At 46.6% G+C, this 23378-nt stretch overlaps 1 protein-coding gene across 1 annotated transcript in view; it reads right to left on the bottom strand.

Annotated features, from left to right (window-relative positions):
* nav3 (neuron navigator 3) overlaps nt 1-23378 on the bottom strand; it is a gene marked incomplete at its 5' end in the record, with an annotated part of 173251 nt that overhangs the window by 82677 nt on the left and 67196 nt on the right. Inside the window, 4 exons of the mRNA XM_079183853.1 lie at nt 3126-3268; nt 9541-9609; nt 17621-17795; nt 22611-22683. Coding sequence (XP_079039979.1) covers nt 3126-3268; nt 9541-9609; nt 17621-17795; nt 22611-22683 — 460 coding nt within the window. The remainder of the gene's footprint in view (nt 1-3125; nt 3269-9540; nt 9610-17620; nt 17796-22610; nt 22684-23378) is intronic.

Genomic DNA, 23378 nt, shown 5'->3' with positions numbered 1-23378 from the left:
AATGTCTCTTTGGATGGTAAAGGTTGCCGACCCCTGACCTGAACCTGACACCTGACGCCAAGGAATCCTGACCAAATGTGCTAATGTGATGGAAAATCAGCTGGCATAAAGACAAGAAACCCTCATTGTGCATGTCTTTCTGTGTGTGTGTGTGTGTGTGTGTGTGTGTGTGTGTGTGTGTGTGTCTAGACAGTCAGCTGATATACATGGATGAGACAGCATCCATGCTTGTGTTTCTGTGTTTGTCTGTGTCCTCTCTGTTACCCTTCATCTTTAGAGATAGTGCAGCGGCCCTCAAGGCAGCTGTTAAATGTGAACGAAGGGGGTTACAAACATTTGCGTGACTCTGTGTGTGTGTGTGTGTGTGTGTGTGTGTGCGTGTCCAGTCAATTAACCCCGTCTTTAGAGATCCCCCCCCCCTTTCGCTTCCTCCATCACCACCCCGGAGGCGGTTTTGCAGCACCACACTTTTCACCGTGCAGTGACTTGTCGTTGCCATGGCAACAGACTCCTCTTGTCTTGTTTTTTTTTTAGTTTTTTTTTTTTTTTCCTCCGCGGCCGAGAAGAGAAATGAAATGTCATTTCTCCTGGTCGGCCCACGAAATTGAACGCCTGGATTCAAGTGATACCGCCCATGTTTGGAATGACACATTCACACACACACATTCACACACACACATGCACACACACACACACACACACATGCACACAGATGCATGGATCGCTTAAAACCAGCAGCACACATGTTGCAGCAGTGACGTGTGTACTCTTCCAAACCGTTGCTTCTTTATTATCTCTCTCTGAGTTGAACGCTTCTCAACTCCAGCTGCTCCCCCTGTAACATCGCTGTCAGACAGAGAACACGTCAGCGGCGTCTCCACCTTCGTCCGAGTTTCAAAATGGCCTCCTCATCCGGATTCCACACAACGAGCAGAACAATCACCAGCTTTCTTTGGTCCAATATCCCAGGCATGCCCTTTCCCAGCTTCAATTTAGTCGGCTGAAGCTAATTAAATAGTTGCACGGCAGCGAGGGTGACGCAGCGCTCTTCGTGCCCTTTGAGCTGTTGTTCTGTTTGGTCAGAGCAACGCTGTGTATGCAGAGAAACACATTGCTTCATCCCCCATGAGGCCAGACGTGCCTTACATTAAAAAAAGTTATAGAAACAAGTCAACAGAAATATGACTTTCACCCATGTAGCCCCTTTTCCTGGCAGATCAGCCACAGTTAGGGGTGGAACACAAAGCTACTGCCCTCATCTGTAAACATCGGTGCATTTTCACACTATAACTGCTTTCTACTCCTCATATGTAGGTGCTTAGCTGCCAAAATACAGAAAAATGATTATATTTTTATTAGAACACTACCTGAAAAAAAAAAAAGGTCTCAACTGAGTCAAAATAACAGCTGATAAGATGAGCATAAGATCACCGTGGTCATGAATAGGCCCAGTAGAAGTTAGACAGGAGGCCCTATGGAAATATAGAAATGATCATTGCGTTTGGTTCTGTTCATTCTAAAACTGCATGTAATGAGGATGTGGTCCAGATGAAAAAACATGATCAGGCTTTTGACAAAAAGGGGAAAAGCTCTCGAGGCTACTGCACCTTTGAGATGATGCCTAACTTCAGCCAGGCTTCACTATCAGATCATGATGCACTGATCTGAGATCACCAGGTCTGCAAAATTCAGATGCTGTTTGTGTCTTATCAGAACCCTTATCTGATCATATCTGAATAATGTATTCGTATATTAAAAACCTGAAAGAAAACAAAATCAAAGGATGTAGAACTGAAGAGAATGTGAAGGAGCCTCCTCCTGCTTCTCCAGAAGGTTCTGTCGGCATCGCTGACATTTCGCCACAATTGATTTTTTTCCCCTTTTACTTTTCTTCCCTTTAAAACTAAAAACATCACTGATTCATCTCCCCTGCAGTGAAGCTCACATGCCTGGCTTCTTTTTTGTCTTCTGGCAGGATTGAACCGCACCGTGTGAATAGGACGCATCCACCTATTAGAAGAAGTCAAACCAAACCGATCGACTGAATCATTCGTAATTCTGTTTGCTGAAGGAGAGACACAAACAAATAATTGATTTTTAAATGAAAGCAAATGAGAGTTCCTTCATCATTTACACTTTGTCTTTGCTCTCTTTTCAGCTCCAAACACTTTTTGCACACGCTCCCTGTGCACCCTGTGACCTTCACCACCTCTCACCATGCCCTCCCTCTTCCTCCCTCTTCCTCCCTCTTCCTCCCTCTTCCTCCCTCTTCCTCCCGCACATCCTGCGTGGACTTTTAGGATCTGACGGCAGGTGAGAAAGACGGAATCAAAAAGAGAAAAGTTCTCCCCCTCCTCCACCTCCATCACCTTCTCCTGCTGATCCTCTCTGGACTCTACAGACTGAATCCTACCGTGATCTCATCGTTTCATGATTACATACACTTTGAGCCAAAGCAAAAGGTTTGTTATTATAATGTCATAAACCCGCCGGGACTGGTTTTAATTATTAAAATAACTGTGAGCAGTGGGATCTATTTTATTCATCATCACTCTATGAGCCAGCGAGTCATGATAAATCTTCTGAATGAGCCAAAAAGAAATCTTAAAGCTATTAGCAGTACAGTTAGTGAGCCAACCTCAATGTAATTAAAGCCTTTACGAGCAGCTTATTTACTTTTGAACAGAAAGGCTGTAAAGGCGACTATTTATTTGTGAATAACCAGTTTGGTATTAAATAAACTACCGCACAGTGGAGCTCCACTGTGAGACCCTGCTCTCAAAAACATAATCACTCTGATTAGCTTCGTGGCGCTCGGCGGAGCAGCTGTCTGAATTTGCCCCTTTCGGTCGTCCCTCAAACGGCTCTTTCCATGCTGGGAAAATGTGCCGCCGCCTCCACTCAGCGGCGTCCATTATAACTCTCTTTTGAATGAAGAACTGGGGATGATTCAGCAGACTGGTGAGGACTGGGAGAGTGAGGGCCTCTCTGCAGCCTCGCCTGTCTGAGCCAGTGGTGCCACCAAGTGGCCAGGATGGGGAATGTGAAAACGGGCGCACCGTCCTACCATCTGCTCCTACCCAGGCTGCAGCTTTCTAACGCGATCGGCAGCGCGCCGCCCTCACCTCTGTCGTTGCCGCTGGCATACTGGAGGGGCTTGCTCTTGTCGATGCTGTTGAAGCTCTGGCTTCGGCGATTGAGGTTGGACGAGCCCGGGCTCCTGGAGGCCCCGCTGCCTGCAGCAGGTACTCTGGAGGGGCCTGGCAACCTGCAAGAGAGGGGTTCGGATGTTTAGATGACATATTGGGAGTTTGAGGCAGAGCTCTGCATGACAATATTAATCAGGTAGAAAAATTACAAATTGCTGTCACGGGATTTGACTTATTTTTGTCTAGAGAGAAGGCACTTCTGTGTTCAAAACCTGAAAAAATGTGAACCCATCCTTTAAATTTGAACGCTGGATGGTGAGAGAAGCTGCCGGGAGCGGAAAACAAGTCTCACCCGGAACTCAAAGAGACAGACAAGAGACCACGAGTGAGGCTTTGAGCTGTGCTGCACAGACTCTACACATCACCTCATCAAGAGAAGAGAGGAACGTTTTTGACTCAATATGAGGTTGGAAAAAAAAAAAGGTTCTCCCATCGTGTCATGATTACTGGCCCTGGGCTCGGCGCGCGTCAGTGTGTGAGATGAAGAGAGATGAAGTGAGTGCTGTGAGACATTGTGCGCTCCCTCGTGGGTCGAGAGAGGAGGAGGCGTGAACGTGTACAGAAAGACAGCGCGAGACGTATGATGGGCCTTTATTCCTCCTTCATGTATCGTCACTATTCATCGCTGTAACTCTGCTGACACTAAAACCAAGGCGGACACTAACACCTACCAAGGAGGTCTGTGTTTTCAGTCAGTCTCTGTAGCCTCTTACAGCCACACACACACACACACACACACACACAGACGCACACACTTTGGCATAATCATTCTCTCCCGACAGAGTCAAAGCTTGCCAGTGTCAAATGTTGATTTGCCACGCTGCAGCTGGAGGGTTGTCTCGACTCCCGCGAGGGCGCTAAAAGAATTATCTCATCAGAAACCTGTTGCTGCTGTACAATAACTTCACATTGCATTGTTTTATGCCAGATGCGTTCAGCCATTTGTTGGTAAGTCGTTCCAAACACAGATCTGGCATCTGGCACACGGATGTCAACACGATTTACTGCAACTTGGATGTACAGTATTTCTACCATTGATCTTTATCATCGTGGTTTGATGCGTACCATATATATTTCATATACATGTTCATCTTTTTAGATTGCTTGTTTGCACCTTGTGACTCGACTGCGGGCCGAGGTCAAGCCAATCAAAATACGTCTGACAAGAGAAAGAAAGACGAGAAGCAGTCACAAAGTCTCCCAGCTGACAGGGTGGGAGCCGATTGTAATGCTGTAAAAAAAGAAAAACAGGCACTAAGAGACGACCTTGCTTGCATCAGAGGGTCCGTGGGTGTTTCCATTCATAGCCTGGTCTTTCTAAAGAAATAACCCAAAAAAAACCTTGAATAGATTCTAACAACTTGGTGTCTTTCTGCCTCTGTGCATGAAGGCTGCCGCGATGTCCTTTAACAAAGATAATCGATTTGCTACGCGAATATGTCACTCGCGTCTGTATCACAGATGGAGCCGAGATGTCGGAGGGGAAATTCTTTTTAAAAGGGTGGAATCCTGAAGTGGTCCAAAAAAACTAAACGGCGGGGTGGGGGGGGGGAAACAACATATTTCATATGTTCCATTTTGCCTTTAAAGCCTTCACATAATACAACTAAAACAAGACAGAAATTGTATTGATTAAAATCCTGCCTGTTGAGAAATGTCTCCCAACACTGCCTGAGGGGCTGTTCTATTCCTTTGGCAGACAGATGGAGCTATGATGAAATTCATCTGGAGGTTTCGGCTTTTCCTGCCACACTATCTATCAAACATACCACAGGAGCCAGTCGGGTCAACTCTGCTTTGTCACACTGTGACAGCAGCAGGACAACCTGCAGCTGAGGGGCCACAGAGTCAATAGTGGGGCAACTCTTAATATTCCGTTTCCCTGGAGTGTCCTTTCAACACTTGAAGACGTGGGTCAGTAACGCAGCAGAATTGGAAAAAGCAGGTGATCTGTCTTTGGGCCTCGCGCACATCACTGGACGGGAATCTATTTCTTACCGAAACGAGTCCAAATAAAAGGACAAGAGCTGGCGGTCCGAAAACTGCTGCCTGCTCCCTAACTTAAGTATAATAAGTATGCTTTATTTTAAATATGCTGTTAACTATTATAAATCTGATACATGAGATAGCACTGTCTTCACATACTACACACACCTGGATAAAAAGCATTCACCCCCTGGTAATGCTAATGCTGTTTACGAGCTCATCAGACTAACCGTCCCCTGCAGTTTCTGATGCAACGAGGAAACACAGATGAAGGAAAGATTCTAGTTTACTTTGGCTGTGAGAGCGAAGCTCAGCGACTAAGCAAGCTGCACGACGTGTAGAGCAATGCAAACGTTGTTTTAAACAGGCAGCTGTGCAAAAATAAAATGTGCTCAAGAGCAAAAACAATAAAACTGTAAAACTGCAAATGTGCGAGAGAGAGAGAGAGAGAGAGAGAAAAAGAGAGAGAGAGAGAGAGAGAGAGAGAGAAAAGAGACTTTTGAATTTTGATGTTTGATGAAAGAAATATCTCACAACAAAGCAGAACTAAAAGCACCTACATGATCCCTAAACACACACACACACACACACACACACACACACGCGTACACGCACATGCACGGCAGCTACAGGGCCTTTAGCTCCCACAGGTACAATCAACAAGGGAAGGAACAGAAGAGAGGGAGAGACCAAAACAATTAAGAGATGAAAAAAAGACGACATGAAAAAGAACAAAGGAGAGAGTTGAGAGAATGGGAGTGAGAGGGGAATGGATGCAGATAGGGAGAGAATCAGAGAAAAAACAATAGTGTAGCTGAAAGAGAAAATGAGAGATAAACAGTGGGAAAATGAGGGTGAGATTGAAGCAATTCAGATGGAAATTTAGAAGGAAGTCCCTTTTATCATGAGATTCTTTCATCTTCCAAAATACATGTTTGATTATGCATCGGCAAACTGGAGCCAGAGAATGAAAAATGTGACAATGATTCTGTTTTAGGACAGACTTGGGACTGTATCGGACACAGAACGCATGAATCGGCCAGTCAGTCTCTGGCTATCCACAGCAGTTATTGCAGAGGAGGAAGCGCTTACTATCGGTTTGGGCTCTTTTGGAAGTGAGGAAGGGGCCATCGGCCCCCTCACTTTATGCACGTGGCACAATTTGGCGTTGCAGCCAGAGTGATCCCATCACAAGACGGACTCTAGTTTAAATCCACATCTTCTACTCATCCAGGACGCCATTGAGTGGTGCTATAGTCTGACAGAAATCACTGCGGACTTTACGCTGATGGATTACACAAGCGTCAAAGAGTGCGCTGATTGAGTTTGTACAAAACTGAATGGAGATCAATGGCCGATACGTTGTAGTTAAGGAGCTAAACCTACCTCGACCTCACTGCAGACACCATCAACCACAACATCCTTCTCTCTTGCCTCAAATCCTCCCTCAATATCACCGGAACTGCTCTCTCTCCTGGCTTCAATCATATCTTACAAACAGACAAACAGTTCATCAGCATCAACAACTGCACCTCCTCCACTGCTCCTCTGTCTCAAGGCGTCCCCCAGGGTTCGGTGCTTGGTCCTCTTCTGTTCATCCTCTACATGGAAATATCATACGTCAACGTGGTCTCCACTACCACTGCTACGCCGATGATGTCCAGCTCTACATCTCCACAAAGGCCATTACCACTGCTACTCACTCCACTCTCACCAACTGCCTCACTGGCATTAAATCATGGATGCAAACCAACTTCCCTCAAACTCAACTGTGATAAATCTGACACGATCATCATCGGTCCCACATCCCTCACTAAAACCAGTCACAACATCTGCCTCACCATCGACAACTCCACTCTGTCTCCCTCCCCACACATCCACAACCTCGGAGTCATGTTTGACAGCAACCGTCAAACAAATCACCAGAACTGCCTTTTTCCACTTAAAAAAAACATAGCACGTCTCCGCCCATCACTCTCCTTATCTGCTGCTGAAACATTGATCCACGCCTTCATCACTTCCAGAATTGACTACCGCAACAGCGTTCTTCATGGCACATCACCCAAAATCCTAAATAAACGCCAGTACATCCAGAATCTCCACTGGCTCCCCGTCCCACAACGGATCCAATACAAAGTCCTTCTCCTCACTCATGAAGCCCTCCATAATCAGGCCCCCTCCTACCTCACCAACCTGCTCCATCACCACACTCCATCCCGTCGGCTCCGCTCCTCTGATGCCAACCTCCTGTCTATTCCACCCAGGACCAAGCACCGGACATGGGGCGACAGAGCCTTCTCCATAGCTGCCCCCCTCCCTCTGGAACTCTCTCCCCAAAACACATCTTTCCATGTTCAAATCCCAAATCAAAACTCACCTTTTCAGAACTGCGTTTAATGTGTGACCAATATTGTGTGTTTTATGTTTTTAGAGTATAGCTTTTTTACATGATGATTTTAAATGTAAGGTGTCTTTGAGTATTCTGAAAAGCGCTCTATAAATAGAAAATATATGACTAAAGCTTGCAAACAGCTATGGTCCTTTAAAGGCATTACATTTGCCCAACAGTGCAGAGCTGTCCTCATAAAATAGGACCACAGAGCGGTTCATCGGAGAGAAAGAAATGAGTTCCAACAAGAGGAAGCAACACAATTCGGAATTGTAGAAATGCACGAGAAGTGGCACCCAATAATCACCAGTTACTCATCCTTGGAAAGCCAAGCGTGAAACACACCACACACAAAAATTCAGTGGAATGTGTTCCGCCCGCGTTAAGAACAATGAAAGTAATTCACTGTTTACGAGTACAGTTGTTGCTGTTGTGGGTAGTTCCTTTAGCTCTGGCTAACGAGCTCAATGTCTCCAAAGGAGCTTAAAAAACAGTAAAAGCACCTTGAGGGGAACGTTCTTTCAGCCGCATTCAGCACAGTATGTGGGAGAGACTTAAATTGTTGTCTCGTCGTAGAAGCGCTTAAACTTCCTCGCTTCAGGGATAGAAGAGGAGACAGTTCATGGTGATTAAAAGTAGTAATCACGCTTGTACGAATGAGGATCGGATGGCAGCGGGGCAATGGTTACAATATCACCATTGTGTGGTGTGTGTGTGTGTGCACGTTCATATTTGTGCGGGAACGGAAAGAGCTATTTCTGCAAAGCAGCAGCATTGAGGTTTGTTGTCAGTGATGTGAGCGGACCGATTACCACCCACAGGGCCGGAGCTGCTGGCTGCAGCATTTTTGCCATTGCTCAGTGGCGGCTGGAGAGGAATTATTTGCCAACGTTTCCCACTGCCCTCCAGCTGGAACAGATGCTGCGAGCATCAGACAACTGGACTCTGGGGTGTGTGTGTACGTACAGTATGTGTGGGTCTCACACGCGTGAGGGCCTCAATGCTTATGTTAACGAGACGAGAGGAAGGGCACTGGCCTTTTTGGTGGGTTTGATAGGTTTACCAGCTCACACGTGACCCCGAGAAGAGTAGCTGAAGCCTGTGGTTCCCTGACTGCTGGCTGCAGCCTAGAGCCTGGCAACACAAAGAGTGTCATTATAATGTCTGGTGGCTTATTTAGCAGCAGCTTCTTCTGCCAAGACGTGTCAAAGGGGTATTCCCAGAGGACACACCACACAGTGGAAGACTTCTCAAGTAGCGAAAGCGATGGCCTGAGGACAGATATTAGGTGCAAGTCAACTATTTGAGTGAAAACTTTGCAGGGATCCTGGATTTTCTTTGTTTTTGTGTGATTCTAGCGACCTTTTTTTTGGTGCAAAGGACTCACTGATGAGTTCATCCACTGAGCTCCTCAGCGGCCACTGGCCATTCAAATCATGTGGGCGTGCCTGTGATGTCCGGCGGTGAATGTTTTTTTCCCGTAAAGTTGGACCTAGTTTTGGTGTGAGTCATTTCAAATGAGATACTGTCATTCATTCTTCTTACTGACTGAATATTTGCTCGCTTGCGGAATACTGGTTTGGAGGAAAATGATGTACAAGCACCGATACAATTACACGTTCGCTGAGTCGGGCGAGTTTAATTATACCGAACCAACCTGTGAAAAGGTAACAGAGAGTGTTATAATGAATATGTAGCGCGTCTTCTCACTGTGAGGCACTGATGCAAGCCGAGGCCCGTCTACGCACTGCTGCAGTATCCTCGAGCCAAACACTGAATCCCTACCAGCTGCTCTGTAGCTGACCCTGACCTTTGACCTCCCCGAGGTGGTAACACAATATCACAAAAGCATTACGCAAAATGTAAAAAAACCTGTGAGGGCATGCAGGTCATGCAAAAAACACAGACAACAAAGAATCCATAAACTAAAGGTGGTACATGAAGTGCCATATTTACCTTGTGTTCTTCTTCTGTGGGGACCCTATTCCACTGTGGCCTGGAGGACTTGCATATCGCGCTGTGAGACTGAAGAGACAGAGAGCAGATGACAGAGGGACCGTTAACACGGTTAGAGGAGGAATGAGTCCAGCGTCTTGCTGGAATGGTCTTAATCCATGCCTTAATGTAATAATGTGCGTGAGAGGAGTCGTTCAGATAGAAGCAGAGGAGATAACCGGGGGGGGGGAGACAAAGAAAAGAAGAAGAAGCGCATACCGCATGCTGGCCTGTAGCACGCCAGAGCACATTTCAGTTCTTCTGCACATGATGGCTCACATGTGTTTATTACCACGCGTGTATGACTAAGCCAACAACATTTCTCCGCTGACATAAAACAGCTCGAGACACTTTCACAATCGAGAAGTTCACTGTGGCATCGTTTGAAGAAAAAACCCAGAGACCCACTACGCACGAGGCAGAGGCGAAAAGGAAATGCCCACGGTACCAGTCATGGTTTACAACCCGACACTCACTGTTAGTCATCCACGGAGACGGGGAATCAAGGCGGGCTGCCCCTCCGTTTGTGTTGGACAGGAAGTAGTTAAGCTACTTGTGGAGTGCTTTATGAACAAAGACGTGCCTTTAATCATCGTGCCTACACCCTGTAAACAATGTAAAGTGGAAGGCCAGGTGGCGGGGCTGCTGTTTATTCCTGTGTGTAAATGTTCTGAGTGTAACGTCCTGTGACTCACAAACCATGTGAGAGTTTCTCACTTGTTGTCATAAACTGTGAACAGAGCCTCTATTCAAAGCCCATATCTTCTTATTTCTCGAGCTTAAATACCTCATATCACAACATATTGTTTGTGGCTGGCTTTATTATTAAAAAGCAAGAAAGTGAACCCCCCCCACTCTGAGCAATAGTATCATTTTAACTTAAAAAACATTTGGGCTAACTGCACCTCAGCTAGCATTGAAACACATGTGGCCTTTTCTGCTGTTTTTTACACTCTTTTGACAAAGAAAACTGCTTTTTTTACAAAGAAGTAATGAAAATAAACACAGAAAAACAGACCGGGGTAGAAAATGTAACCAAAATATGATGTTGATGTCAGTGTTGTGAGAGGCAGGCTTAGCTAATGGGCGCCGACATTATTGGCTTAACCGACTCAGTATGTTTACAAAAGTATTCCATTGTACATAGAAAACTCGACATTAAAAGAGTTCTAAATTAAAGAAACAAATGTGATATAGCATCAAATAACTGGCACACAACAAGGTCCCCCTTCAAGGAGTTTTGAATACTGCAAGCAATTTCTTCTTGACTGTTAAGTATTACAAATAAATCACTTTATAGAGAATTCCAGACTTGTATTCATACCTTTCACAGGCTGACCCGAGACAGAAACCCGAGTTTTCCAATCGGTCCCTTTTGAGGACGGAGTCACAAAGTCGCAGAAGTTCATCAACTGTAAAACAGTCTTCAAACCGTCCTCTACAATGAGCGGAGCAGTTGAGCTCTGTGCTTCAGTTGGAGGACAGAAGACGCAACCGACACCAGCAGCCTGTTTAGACTTCCGTCTTCTCTGACAACGAGGAACAACTCGTCCTCTGTTTTGCGATTGTGGGCCTGCTGGTTTGGCGTTGGTGAGTGAAAGTGGACCGAGACAATAAACCACCTATACTGGGATGGCTGAGTGACGCACTGCAGTCATCTTATTTCCTGCTCTGACTGCTTTTGCCGTGCAGACTTTGCATAAGACTGAATATGAATAAATGGCAACGGACTTTTACATTTCAGCACTTAAGCTCTGTGACCCGAAGTGAAGAACCAATACCAGAGAACCAACAGCACAAGTGACTCACAACATTGCTTTGAGTATCAAATGATCACAGGGACAAGAAATATGAAATATGAAAAAAATATGTTTAATATATATGAATCGCATGCCCCAGATATACCATCAGACACTGGTATCACAAGGCACAGGGTTCAGAACAAACAGTGCCCATGACTTCTGTTGAGCATTTCAAGTACAACAAAAGGACTGCTGCAGAAGTTTCAGTCAATATCATTTCCATCATTCTGTGAAATCAAATCAGCCGGCACAGAGCGAGCCGTCTAACTCTCTTAAAGTGTGTCTCTGGGTTCCTGTTCTCTGTGACACACATTCCCATTCCTCGTCTGCCTCTGCTGCAGATGCACACACACCCTCTCCAACACACGCGCAGTCCTTCTGTGTTTACGCCTCGCTTTTAAACCCCACCTGCGATAAAAGTGCAGAGTCACTGTACATTGCCAATTGACCTTGCGGGGTTTTCATGACGCGGCGTTATGCTAACGAGCTCCGGAGCAGACAGCAGAACAGAGGGGAAACAAGTTCAGGTTAGTTTCCCATTATGGCGGCGAGCGCCGTCGTCATGTCATTAATTAACTCTGTGATACATGACACGTTGGTTAATGGTGTCTGTCGACTAAATATGTTCTTCTTCGTTCTCCAAAGCCCCTCCCCCCCACGGCCCGCACCACATTTCATCTCCCTGTGGTATGTTTTGTGCTCTATTAAATACCCTAAATGGCACTTAGCACACAGACAGGACCTGCTTAGACAGAGATTAATGGAGCCTGTCACACTCTAAAAACGCCTTTTCAGCGTTTCGTTGGAGAAAGGGGGGTCGAGCTTAAACTTGTGCATCACATTCCTCTCGAAGCAAAGCTTTTGTGCTTTTGCTTTCTTCTCTTTCTCTTTTTTTTGTGTCCGTACTCAGAGGGGTCAGCGAGGGTCGTCTTTAAGAGCGAAAAAGGCCGCAGAAGTCTGAGAGAAGGTAATGTAAGTGAAGCTCATGTAGAGGCAGCCCACAGTTGTATATGACAGTGTGGTTCATTTTTCCACCACAAGGCCTGTCCTGACCCCCCCCCCCCCCCACACACACACACACACACACTTCCAGCTTTATGAAATGCAGTGAAACATGAAGGCAATGGTATAGAGTCCCCAGTCTGGAGTGCTCATCCAACCCACAGAATTTAAGATCTTTCCAATGTGGAAAAAGAGACACCAGAACACATGAGAGGGCAGGATTTAGGACTGGGGAAAGGGGATGGGTGGAGGTGAAGAGGAGAAGAGGGGGGTTACAGTCTGTCACGTTTGATCCAAAACAACATACATCAACAGGGCCTCCGTTTAATAGCCCACGACACTGCGGTGCACATGCGAGCGATATTGGATGCCTTCGCTGTCCTGTTAAATGTGAGTGGTATCAGTTTCAGCTTGATTGTAGCCGCAGCCCTGAGGGCAGACACAAACTGTTCGGGTTTGAGATCCCAAATGGCGTGCGCTCAGCCACTACAGGCCAACGTGATGACAGCAGGTAATGAGATGTCATCCGACCTTCGTGTCCGGGGGGGGGGGGGGGGCTGGACACATAGACTCCCACATGAAGCCACATATCCACTCAAACTCAAGTAGCTAATGTGTGCTGATGCTTGATATGTTGCAACATGTTGAACTTAGCGTCTACAGCCAAATGCTGTGGAAATTGGTCTTCATGCATTTACAGTATGCTGCATCTCACCAGCATTAAATGTGTACACAGAAGAATCCACAGTAGTCCAAGCTCTTGTATTCATCTTGCACCTTTCATGTGACCAACACAAGTCGCCCCAAACTTAACTTCGACAAAACAGGTCATTTTGGAGTGTCCTAGTGTTCTAAGGGTTTAAGGTGCCAACAGTGAAACCACAACATCCCTCGTCTTAAGTAGAGGTCCCATTCCAGAGAAAACTACAAAATATGATGTGTGCCTACGTTAGCTGGTACCAAACAATTTCAACCGATAACATCATGGCAATCTAAAACCTTCAGCGACAATAGAGGTGTGTGTGGAGCCACAGTCCGTATCAAGCTCACCCACTAAGCCCAACATAGAAAACGACATAGTCAGGGACAGATCATGCTTCAAAGAAACAGTGACCGTTTGCAGGACATCGGATGCAAACGGCGGTGAATTTGTCGTCGAAGTGAAACGGTTTGTACGCCAAAACCATCCAACCTGCCCTGTGAGGTGTTCATGTGCTACAGCAGTACGCCGCTATTTACTTGCTTAGCTAAATTAAAAAAGTTGTATTTTTCAGATGAGAGCACTTTTCAGGATCAAGTGTCGCAATACAAACACATAACTAAAGTGTATCAAGCAACGTCACGAGAGTGTCAACCACGAGCACACACATGCAGCACATAAACGGGTATTTATTGTGTAGTACTACATACTGCTGATAAAAGACTTTGACTAAGACTTCACCCTGACAGTATCCCACGACAAAGATCAGGAAAATATCCATATCTATGCATTGACAACCGATGACAGCTTAACACAGATAAATAAAAACTGGAACCAAACCATTTACCAGTTCATGATGCCACTGGCACTAATCCATCCTCCTCATACCAAGCTAGAACAGTACCTAGGAGACGAGTCGGGCTTGGCCAGGCTGTTGGCTCTCCCGTAGGGCAAACGACTCTTCCTGTCGCGGGACACGGCGGTCGGCAGTCGTGAGGAGCGCCGCACCAGGGGGTCAACTTGTTCGCCCCGGGACATGGCGAGTTAAAGAGGGAAGTTTTCGCTGCGCCCTGCCAGTGCCCGGGCCCCCCCTGCCTTCTAGAGCACCGAACAACCTCTCGTGGCTCCGGGCTGTCGCGATCTGTCCAATGGGGAGTTCCCCTCGGACACACACACACACACAGTCACAGTCACACACACACACACACACACACACAGTTGCATACATCCCCTGCCCCAGAGAAACCAGTCAGGCCAGCAGGTGCTGTCTATAGAAAGCTCCTCCATATCCCGACTGTAGATGCGCACTAGGCCAAATGTGTGTGTGTGTTAGGGCGTGTGTCTCCGCCTGTGTGAGTCTGCGAGGCAGATAATTTGATAATTTAAAAAAAGCTTAACATTTTGAATTTGAAAACATCCATTCTCCTGGCTTATCTGATAGCTTATGATGTTACTCAGAAATGCTTAATCTTCGGGGTCGGCCAGCCCTCGCAGGAATTCATCACCGTGGAAAATTGGAATTAAAAAAGATCTTTTTTTTTTAATGACTACATTTAATTACATTTCAGTGCTTCCAAAAAGTGGGTGAAAAGCAGAGGGAGTGTGCACACCAGCCAGGCGTGAGGCCTCAAACAAAAGGAACCGAACAAATCTTTGAAATGATTTGGAGTTGACAGCGCGATATGAAAAGTGCAGAGAAAGCAAACTTGGACAACAGACATATCATCACTTTGTGCAGTAGTCAGATGCTACTTTACATACAGGAGATTCTTCAGATCAATTCGACACAGTCTGGGTGAAACAAGCAGCATACATTGCTCAAGCAAATATGAACCTATTATTCTTTACTTACGCTTACTCTTCAATATTGATTGGAAACAACTTATTCCACACTGTCTGACAGCATCAATATCAACTTGATCCTGCTATTCATTAAAGCTATATAATCTTTACAATGTGTGAAATGTTCAAACCCAAGATGACACGGCTGCGTCATTTCAGACTGAAATATTTGATTTCTTTCTGCTTTGGAAAACTCTGTGATCTCCGCTCGAATTGAAAATAGACTTCTGTGGGTTTAAATGACGTCTGACGGCACAGCGTGAGTTTGTGATGACTGACTGTACCAGTGAGTCAGTTGCGTTTAAGAGGTCAAGTCATCTCAGAATCTGTTTAGGATGGATTTTTCTTTTCTTTGTGTGTCAAAAGTGCAGCAGTACCACTGCATTATGAGAGCGTCCCATAACAACTCAAAAGGAATCTGTGTCTTGATGGCGGGTGTATTGACGGGGACTCAACGGCGTGTAGAGACACATTTGGTTCAATTTGGACATGCGACACATCCAATATTAATAAACTTGTGCAGCAGCGGGGGGGCGGAGCTTCAGGGTCGAGCGTGACGTCCGCAGCGGGCCTTTAAAGGTTGCGGGTCATTGACTGCAGTTCACCGTTGCTGCCGGATGTACTAAAGGTACAACCGAACTCTTCTTCACTTGGCTGGAGTAAAACGAGCGATGAGCGGATCTCGAGTATTAATAGAGCCGAGCAACAGGTTCCAAATAGGCTCATGGTCCAAGCGGGCACTTGCTAGTTATTAAACCGCCGGAGTCCATTCTGACTCACACTTGAGGCAAAATTCCTCTATACCTCCAGACATTTCTTTACACTGGTTGTGTGATCATATCAGTGCAACATATTTGTAATCCTTTCCCTGATTTTCATACTCTGACTGAATTCCCTTCGGGGCGGTGAGAGGTTGAATGGCGGGGAACGTCCCCAAAAGCTCACAGTTTAAGGGCTCACTCTTAACGCTGACGGACAAGGACTGATCCTCCGACCTCCGCTGTGGCCTCCAACATTCAGACGTGATTAACTTATCAGCCCCCGGGGGAGGGAGACTCTACCGGGGCCACGGCCGGCGAGGGCAGAGGGGTCTGTTTGGAAGATGAACTGAACCACTTCAAAGTCTTTATAGAAGTCTTTTTCCGCCATGAATTTATATGTCCTCCCATTTGTTATTGGAGTCCACGAATATCTCATCGAATAAAACCTCAAGTGTCTCTCAACCAACTTGTTATCGGACTCGACCTGGTACTTCATGATGGTGAACTCCTGTAAACATGCTTTCCAGGACTGGACTGTGTGCTTCCAACTTCACTGATCGCCGTCTACAGTATGTGTGTGAGAGGGCTCTCCACCTGTTGTGGCGGGGGGGAGTGTGGGAATAGGAGGCAGCTGTGCCCCTAATAACCCCCTCCCACACACACACACACACACACGATACACCGACCCCATCGCTACCACCTCCTAACTCGTCCAAACAGGGGCTAAAGCGATCGACGATATCATCTTACCCACATGCCCCTTTCCTCAAGCGCTGGGACTAACTGCTCTTATTGCACACACACACACACACACACACACACACACACACACACACACACACACACACACAGCACTGCCAAACAGAGCGGCCGTGCAGCAACTCGAGCCGGTCAGGGGGAATGCTGCTCATGTGTGGCATGTCAGGCCTTCCTTTAGATGCTCTTCTGGGCCTGTTCTGTCTATTTACATCACACAGGGTCAGGCCTCCTTTGCTTTTACTGCATTTTAGTGCTTAGCTGCCTGTTTGACCAAGACTTCCACTGCACCATGCACGTCTTCATAGTATGAAGTTCCTCTCCTACCAAAGCTCAACATCCCTTTAAAAGAGTGCTTCGCAGATATAGCATTGCACTACTGCCACATTGAGAAATGTTGAAAAGTTGTTGCGAAGAACCAGTGACAGAGGTCGCGTTTTCGTGCAAATGTAATGCACATTTTAACAGAAAATCAGCAAAAGACAATGCAAAATGACTGCTTGTTACCATCCAGCACCCTATGCAACTATCAGGAGTTGGTTTCATGGAGATAAGCAGTAGGTGGTGCCATTTCTCCACCCGGGAAACCGTTTTACTATTGCAGAAGGCGCAACAAGATGACATAATTAAAAGAACGCCAGTCAAGCCTAGCTGTTTCCCCCCTGCTTACAGTCTTTATGCTAAGCTAAGCTAACAGGCTGTAGCTTTGTTTTTACCAGACAGAGATGAGAGCCATATTCATCTTCTAACTAACTGTCAACCAAAGAGTGAATAAGCAACTATGCATACATTGTGAGGCTAGGACTGCATCCTAAATGTAATGTAAATCTGTCCGTTAGTCAGCTTGAGTCCTCACGTGTCAAACCTTCCATATGGAGCTGATGCAGCACAAACCCTGATGAGAAACATGTTCCATGAAGGCTGTTATTCATTTCACACTGAGAGACGGTCATAGCCAACAAATTCCTGTTTACAAAACCTCTAACTGGACCTAATTAAGCATCCAAAAGCGATAAATCAGTCGACCCCTCTGCCAGCAGAGATCCTTAAAAAAAATAATTGGTCCGCTAATTCAAAACAGTGACATTGACCTAACCTTCTGGGCTCCATCTGCCCCAGACATGAGACCCAAGCCGACACCAAGCTACTGCAATGCAACTGTGCGGAGCGCAGCGTACCTGGACTGCATCTCCTGCGTCTTGAGGCTGCCGGCGGACGGCGCGGTGCTGCTGGTCTGCTGGCTGAGCTCCACCAGGGACTGGTAGTACTGCTGCTGCTGCTGCTGCTGCTGCTTGTAGCGCGACAGGATGAAGAAGAGGCCCAGGATGCTCTTCAGGTTGCCATTCCTGATCTCTGCGGGGGCGAGACAGGGAGGGGAAATGTCAGTGATGTGCCGTGGTACGTGCGGTGCTGCTCCACCATGTGCAGGGATACATCTTTACCCTGCATGGAACAAACGCATCTTCTTGGTATGAAGCCATTTTTGCGAGTGAAAGTAGTGCAGGACTTTTTTTTTGTTTTTTTCGTCTGGAACGAAAGCAGTGTCCCGTGACGCTTCAAATTAATATTTTCCAAACCATTTATTGTATCTTTCAAACACTGTAAAGTGAACACGTCACTTGGGGATAGAGCGGCAAGTGCAGCTGCTGTGCAGTAGGCTGATGAGTTTTTTAAGAGTAATTGTACCCTGGCTTTAACTGGAAGAGATACGGATGTGCTGTATATAATATGCAGAGTTATAGCATTTAATTGTATAAAGCACGAGGTAACACTTACTGTGTGTTGGAACAGTTTAGGCCAGTTGTCATAGATTCCGGTCTAAAGCGTCTGCTAACACACAGCTGGTTCATTTAGGCGTGAAGCTCAGCATGGGAACTGCTGCGCTGGTGTTTAACTGGCTGACGTCTGGTGTGAGGGCGCGTCTGAGGCCAAGCAGCCACAAATATACGACGGGAACTTCAATTACGGTTCTGCTTTTGCCACGAAATGAGGAACTGATAGTGTTTTTTTCACAGGTGCAGTGAAGTGATATGAATGGATAAGATACAAATTAAAAATGATACCAGCTGACTTGGACTTCACTACATAAATGACAACTGAAAAGAAACAGTAGCACGGATAATGGGGCGAAAAGACAGATAAAACACAATAACACAAAACACATTAATATTACAAAAATGAACTCAAGTGTAAGAGGGAGATTGAATTCATTATTTTTGATCCAGCAGAAACTGCAGGCCTGCAGATAAAGTTACATTTAAAAAAAATGCTGAGCTGGCAACAAACAGCGTGAAAAAGCCCCTAATCGATGGGCAGCTCTGTCTGAGGTGTTCATGTTTATCATCAACAGCTCCTGAGTCAGAACTCACACACACGCAGCCGCGGTGGGATCCAGCAGTCGCAGAGGCGGAAGAATTGATCGCCGTGGCTAACGCACCCATTTGTGAAATGGGACTTTTCGGATCAGAACCCTCAGTGGGAGCTGGCACGCGGAGGGACGGCGGCGGCTGACGCAGGCTTTTTTCGCTCCATTTTTCAATCAGGCGTTCTCCCCGGCCATCCGTGGCTACAGTGTGCCGTTTGCAGGCTGTGAAAGTTGGAGACGATTAATCTCTCGGGATTGTTGTTTTGCTTTTGCATTTTCTAACACCATGAGGCGGTCATTCATACGGGGCCTTAGAGAGTCTGAACAGCAGCGTCTTGCTGGGCTTTAGGGAGAGACTTTGTTGCAGATTCAGCCGCCCCCACGGGGGCTGAAACTAGTGGCATCTGGTAACAAAGTAACAGAAATGATAATGATGATGATGCTACATCATCCATCGCAAAGGGGGAAGTTGCCCTGGAAGGTCAGATCAGAACAGCACATTTGCGTCAGTTGACCTGCTGTCACCTGATCTTCGAGCCACGTTTTGATGTTCCTACTAAATGTAGAATAGTGTTATTGTCAGAAAAACTGCTGTTTTATCTTGTAATCATTTTTCCTTTTGCTGCACAATGTTGGAAGAAGAATTCTCTGCAGTTGTAAAGCAGGACGTTTAGCAGGATTTATGCATGGAAAGGGACTTTGAGAAGTTAAGCATAAAGTGACTTTCTGCCTAAACTTAAAGCACTGTAACACGGACAAGAGAGCGCCACACTGTCCCTTTTCCTCCAAAAAGGATGTAGGAGAGCTACGAGCACTTTGGATGCTTTTCACACAAGGTTTCACCTTTTGCCCCCTTTTTCAACTTGGTGAGAGTTCTTGGGGAGAAGTCGTGACAGTCCGTGAGACTGCGATAGGACATCGCTCAGGCTGCCACAGACTTTCCATCCCATGAACGGAGGAGGGCTCTTGTCGCTCTGGAGTGGTGCGGAGAACAAGTGTTTCCTGCTTGGCCCCCGCTCAGTGAAAATGTGCCTTTGCCGCTGGAGGCCTTTTAAGTGGTTGCAGTGGTTTTATTCAATCTTTTTTTCATTATTTCTTGGAGAGGTTAGTTATTTCATTCATCACAGAGGACTTTGGAGGAGGAGGAGGAGACGTTCTAGCACGGTCGGGTAATAGGAAGAAGACTACAAATACCCTGTGAGCATTTATGACCACATATTCTGTCTTTACCTTCTTTAATCAGCCTTTCTTTGGGTTTAATCCCCAGACAACACACATTCAAACACGGCCTCTCCTTACAACTCCACAGCTGGTCGCGTCTTGGCTTCCTCCGCTGCCCTCGGCTTTCTCTGAGTAAACTTGCTTTGAATTCATTTGTTTGGCTTCCATTTATTTCCAAATTAGGTCTTCAAACAACTATCGTTCCAGTGTTGTGTATTAAACTAATTACACAAACAGTTTTTGTTTTTTTTGCAGCTAAGTATCAGAGATACACTGAGCTGTTCTGGTCAGAGACCCAAGTGCGCACCCCCCCGCTGACCTCCAGCACAGTGGCCCTAATGAAATCAGACCCACTTATAAAAATAAATGGACCCACTGAGATCAAGCAGGAGGGACTTTAGTGCGGTGAGCAGGTCATTCTGTGGGTTGCCCTCTGGCTCTACAACCAATAAGAGGCTGTTCTGCTGTGGCAGAGTCCCTTCAGCGGAAAGAGGCTTTAATGACCTGCTGTGAGGACCCCTCACTGTAACCCATTATCAGATGCAGGAAATGTGTGTTTTGGAGCTTTACACCTGCTTTTTAAGGCTGGTAACGACAGACTGAACTTCCTGATGATAATTATCACATTTCAAGTCGTAAAACTTCTTTTTTTTTTTTATTTCTGGTGGTTTAGATTTTCTGTGCTAAGGGGCCAAATGGGAGTTTAACTTGCTTTTTCAAGAGTTTAGAGCCACACTAGTGGCCCTGCTGTACTTGTACAGAGCGGTGCTTGGTTTCTCAATGACAAAAAAAAACAACAACCGTGCCTTGTTTTCATTATGGCCTGTAACCTCCCTCAGCGGAAACGTCTGAGGGGGAACCAGAACGCTCTTCAACATGATGGCTTTTTCCGGAGCTTCGGTTTACAGCCTCCCAACCGGAGAGATGCAAGGCAGCTTCTAGAGAGGTTATTACAATAAGTAGGCTCTCTGAGGAGAAGGGGGAAAAAACATGTGCCTGTATGCACATCAAACATTCCACTTGGAGTTTCAAAACCCACGCCTTGTAAAAAGATAATAAAGGCCACATATGCCAGCCAACAGAATCTGGAGCGCAAACATGGCCTACAGAGTAAGAGGCCGACACAGGCAGGGAGCGACGGAGAGAAAGACGGGCAGAGGGAAGTGAGTGATGACACGCGGCAGCAACAGTGATGGACAGAGTAACCCAATAGCCCATATATTTACAGGCCCACTTTGAAATACCAGGCCCAGCGAGTCACCCTCGCTGCTTTTAGTGCTGCAGGATTTAGAGCTGTCGGTCAGTGTGTCAGCCTCTCGGGCTATTTCTGCTGCGGGAGAGGTCAAGGACACGCCCACCTCTTTAAGCTTTTAAAGGGGAGCAGAAACAACACAGGGTATGCGGGTTCTAAATAACAGCTGGGGACATTCTCGGCGGATATACTTGTACCTAGAAAAAGACAAATCAGAAAGATTTGACCAACTAGTTCTCAGATCACTCTATATTTTTATAAATTACTTTTACACTGTAAACTGTACAAAACATTTGTGCCTCTTTGAATCAAGATACGCCACTAGGTTCCCCTTTGACACGTGTCAAAGCTCCAGAAAAGCAGCATTTGTTTCACATTTTGACCTTGTAGGGTGGTGTGGTTGAGCGACAGAGAGAGAGCCAGGTGGAGGCGCTCTGAGCTGATCAGCTGCCGGCACCGCGGCACAGAAGAAACTTGTGTCGCGTTAATTCACGTGCAGTGTCACACACACACACACACACACATACGCACGTCCTGGTGGGGATGATGAGTTTACTGCTTCCTATTGAATTGAACGCTTCAGAGACGGAGGACACGTACCAAGCAACCTCACTGGAAATACATCGCTACCAAGTTGTAAATGGGCTAAGATCATGGAAAGTTGAAATTTGGAGATACGTGGTTTTCACAGGACAGCAACTATTTGCTCTCCAGTGTGACGTGTCAGGTGTGGCCGACAGGTGTCGAATGGGACACGTCACACGATGTAATGCTACACGCATCACTTTGCAAAAAGAAAACTGACTGCAGTTGGACTCATTCAGAGTCCAAATCAAGTGTAAAAACAAAATCATAACAGATGGTTTGGTACCTTAACTGTAATTTCAGCCCTGGCCTTGTGAGACAATTTTTAGCTTATCGTTCAATTTGACATGATCCGTGTTCTGGTCGTGGGCGACGAATCCCTCGCTGGAGTTTTTTTTTTTTATCCTCCCACAATCCACTTTGATGCCCTAATGATTGCCTACACTGCCGTAGTGAAAGCTGGAGCTGGAGAAACTGTGCACCCTGTCACGATACCAACGTGGTAAATTCCACTGCCGTGAAGTTTAATAGTGTGTCTTGGAAATGGGCTTCGACCTGCTTTTTTCGAAGGTATTCGGTCCTGTGGAGAAATGGAAAGCTGCCCGCAGAAGGTCGGTCGGCTCTGGAGCCCGGTGAATTTTCCAGGTCTAGAGATACAACAGGGAGATCCGTCTCGTGCCGTTCCCCGCTGATTTAATTAAGAGTTTAATCAGGCCTCGAATGATGCGTTGTTGATTCGTCTTACCTTCTGCCGAGAGCCCTTGCACGTTCACTCCTCTGGCGTCCAGGAAACTGAGGCAGGCGTCCACATTCTCGATCTGTGGGGGAAGACGGCAGACACAGTCAGCACAAAAGGACACACACGGCGAGAATGTGACCATGCTTTAACATTCAGCGAAGCCTACATGTCTCGGGGCGGAGGGCCCCGAAAAGGACGGGGACCATCGGCCGTACCCGCCCATAAAGCCAACCATTGTGTGGCTATTGCCCGACCCCCCCCCGCTCCACTCTGGGACCCGGTTTGCGTGGCATACTGACTGCAGTGTGTCGCCACCTACACAGCCGGGGGTTCAGCCGGCTTTTGCATATCTCACACACGTCCATATATATATATATATGTACAGAGGCAGACATACATAAATTCATATCCACACACAAACTATAGAAACACACAGACAACAATGTACACATTTGCACATAAACACAGGTCGTGCGGGTCAGCGGGGCCCACTTAAGGCCTTTAACAGCGTAGCCAATGTGTCACCTCGGGAGCCTGGATTCAGTTTCACAAAGTCCCACTGAGGTCGCCGTTGTGAGGGGGATTTTTTTGCATTCGTCGACCGCGGCTAGAGGGTGGCTTCATTAGCATGTCGGCGAGCCGCCATTGCCCCCACAGGAGCTCTTTTATGAGGAGGTCAAAGGTCGGAGCGCTCCCAGTCAGCGCAGTGTGCCAGGGCCACACAAAGGGCAGGCCGGCAACGCGGCCAGACATCCAGCGGGAATGATGATTCAT

This window comes from Pholis gunnellus, assembly GCF_910591455.1.
Source record: "Pholis gunnellus genome assembly, chromosome: 22".
NCBI lineage: Eukaryota > Metazoa > Chordata > Actinopteri > Perciformes > Pholidae > Pholis > Pholis gunnellus.
The sequence above is the reverse complement of the archived record's forward strand: the minus strand, read 5'-3'. Positions and strand labels throughout refer to the sequence as shown.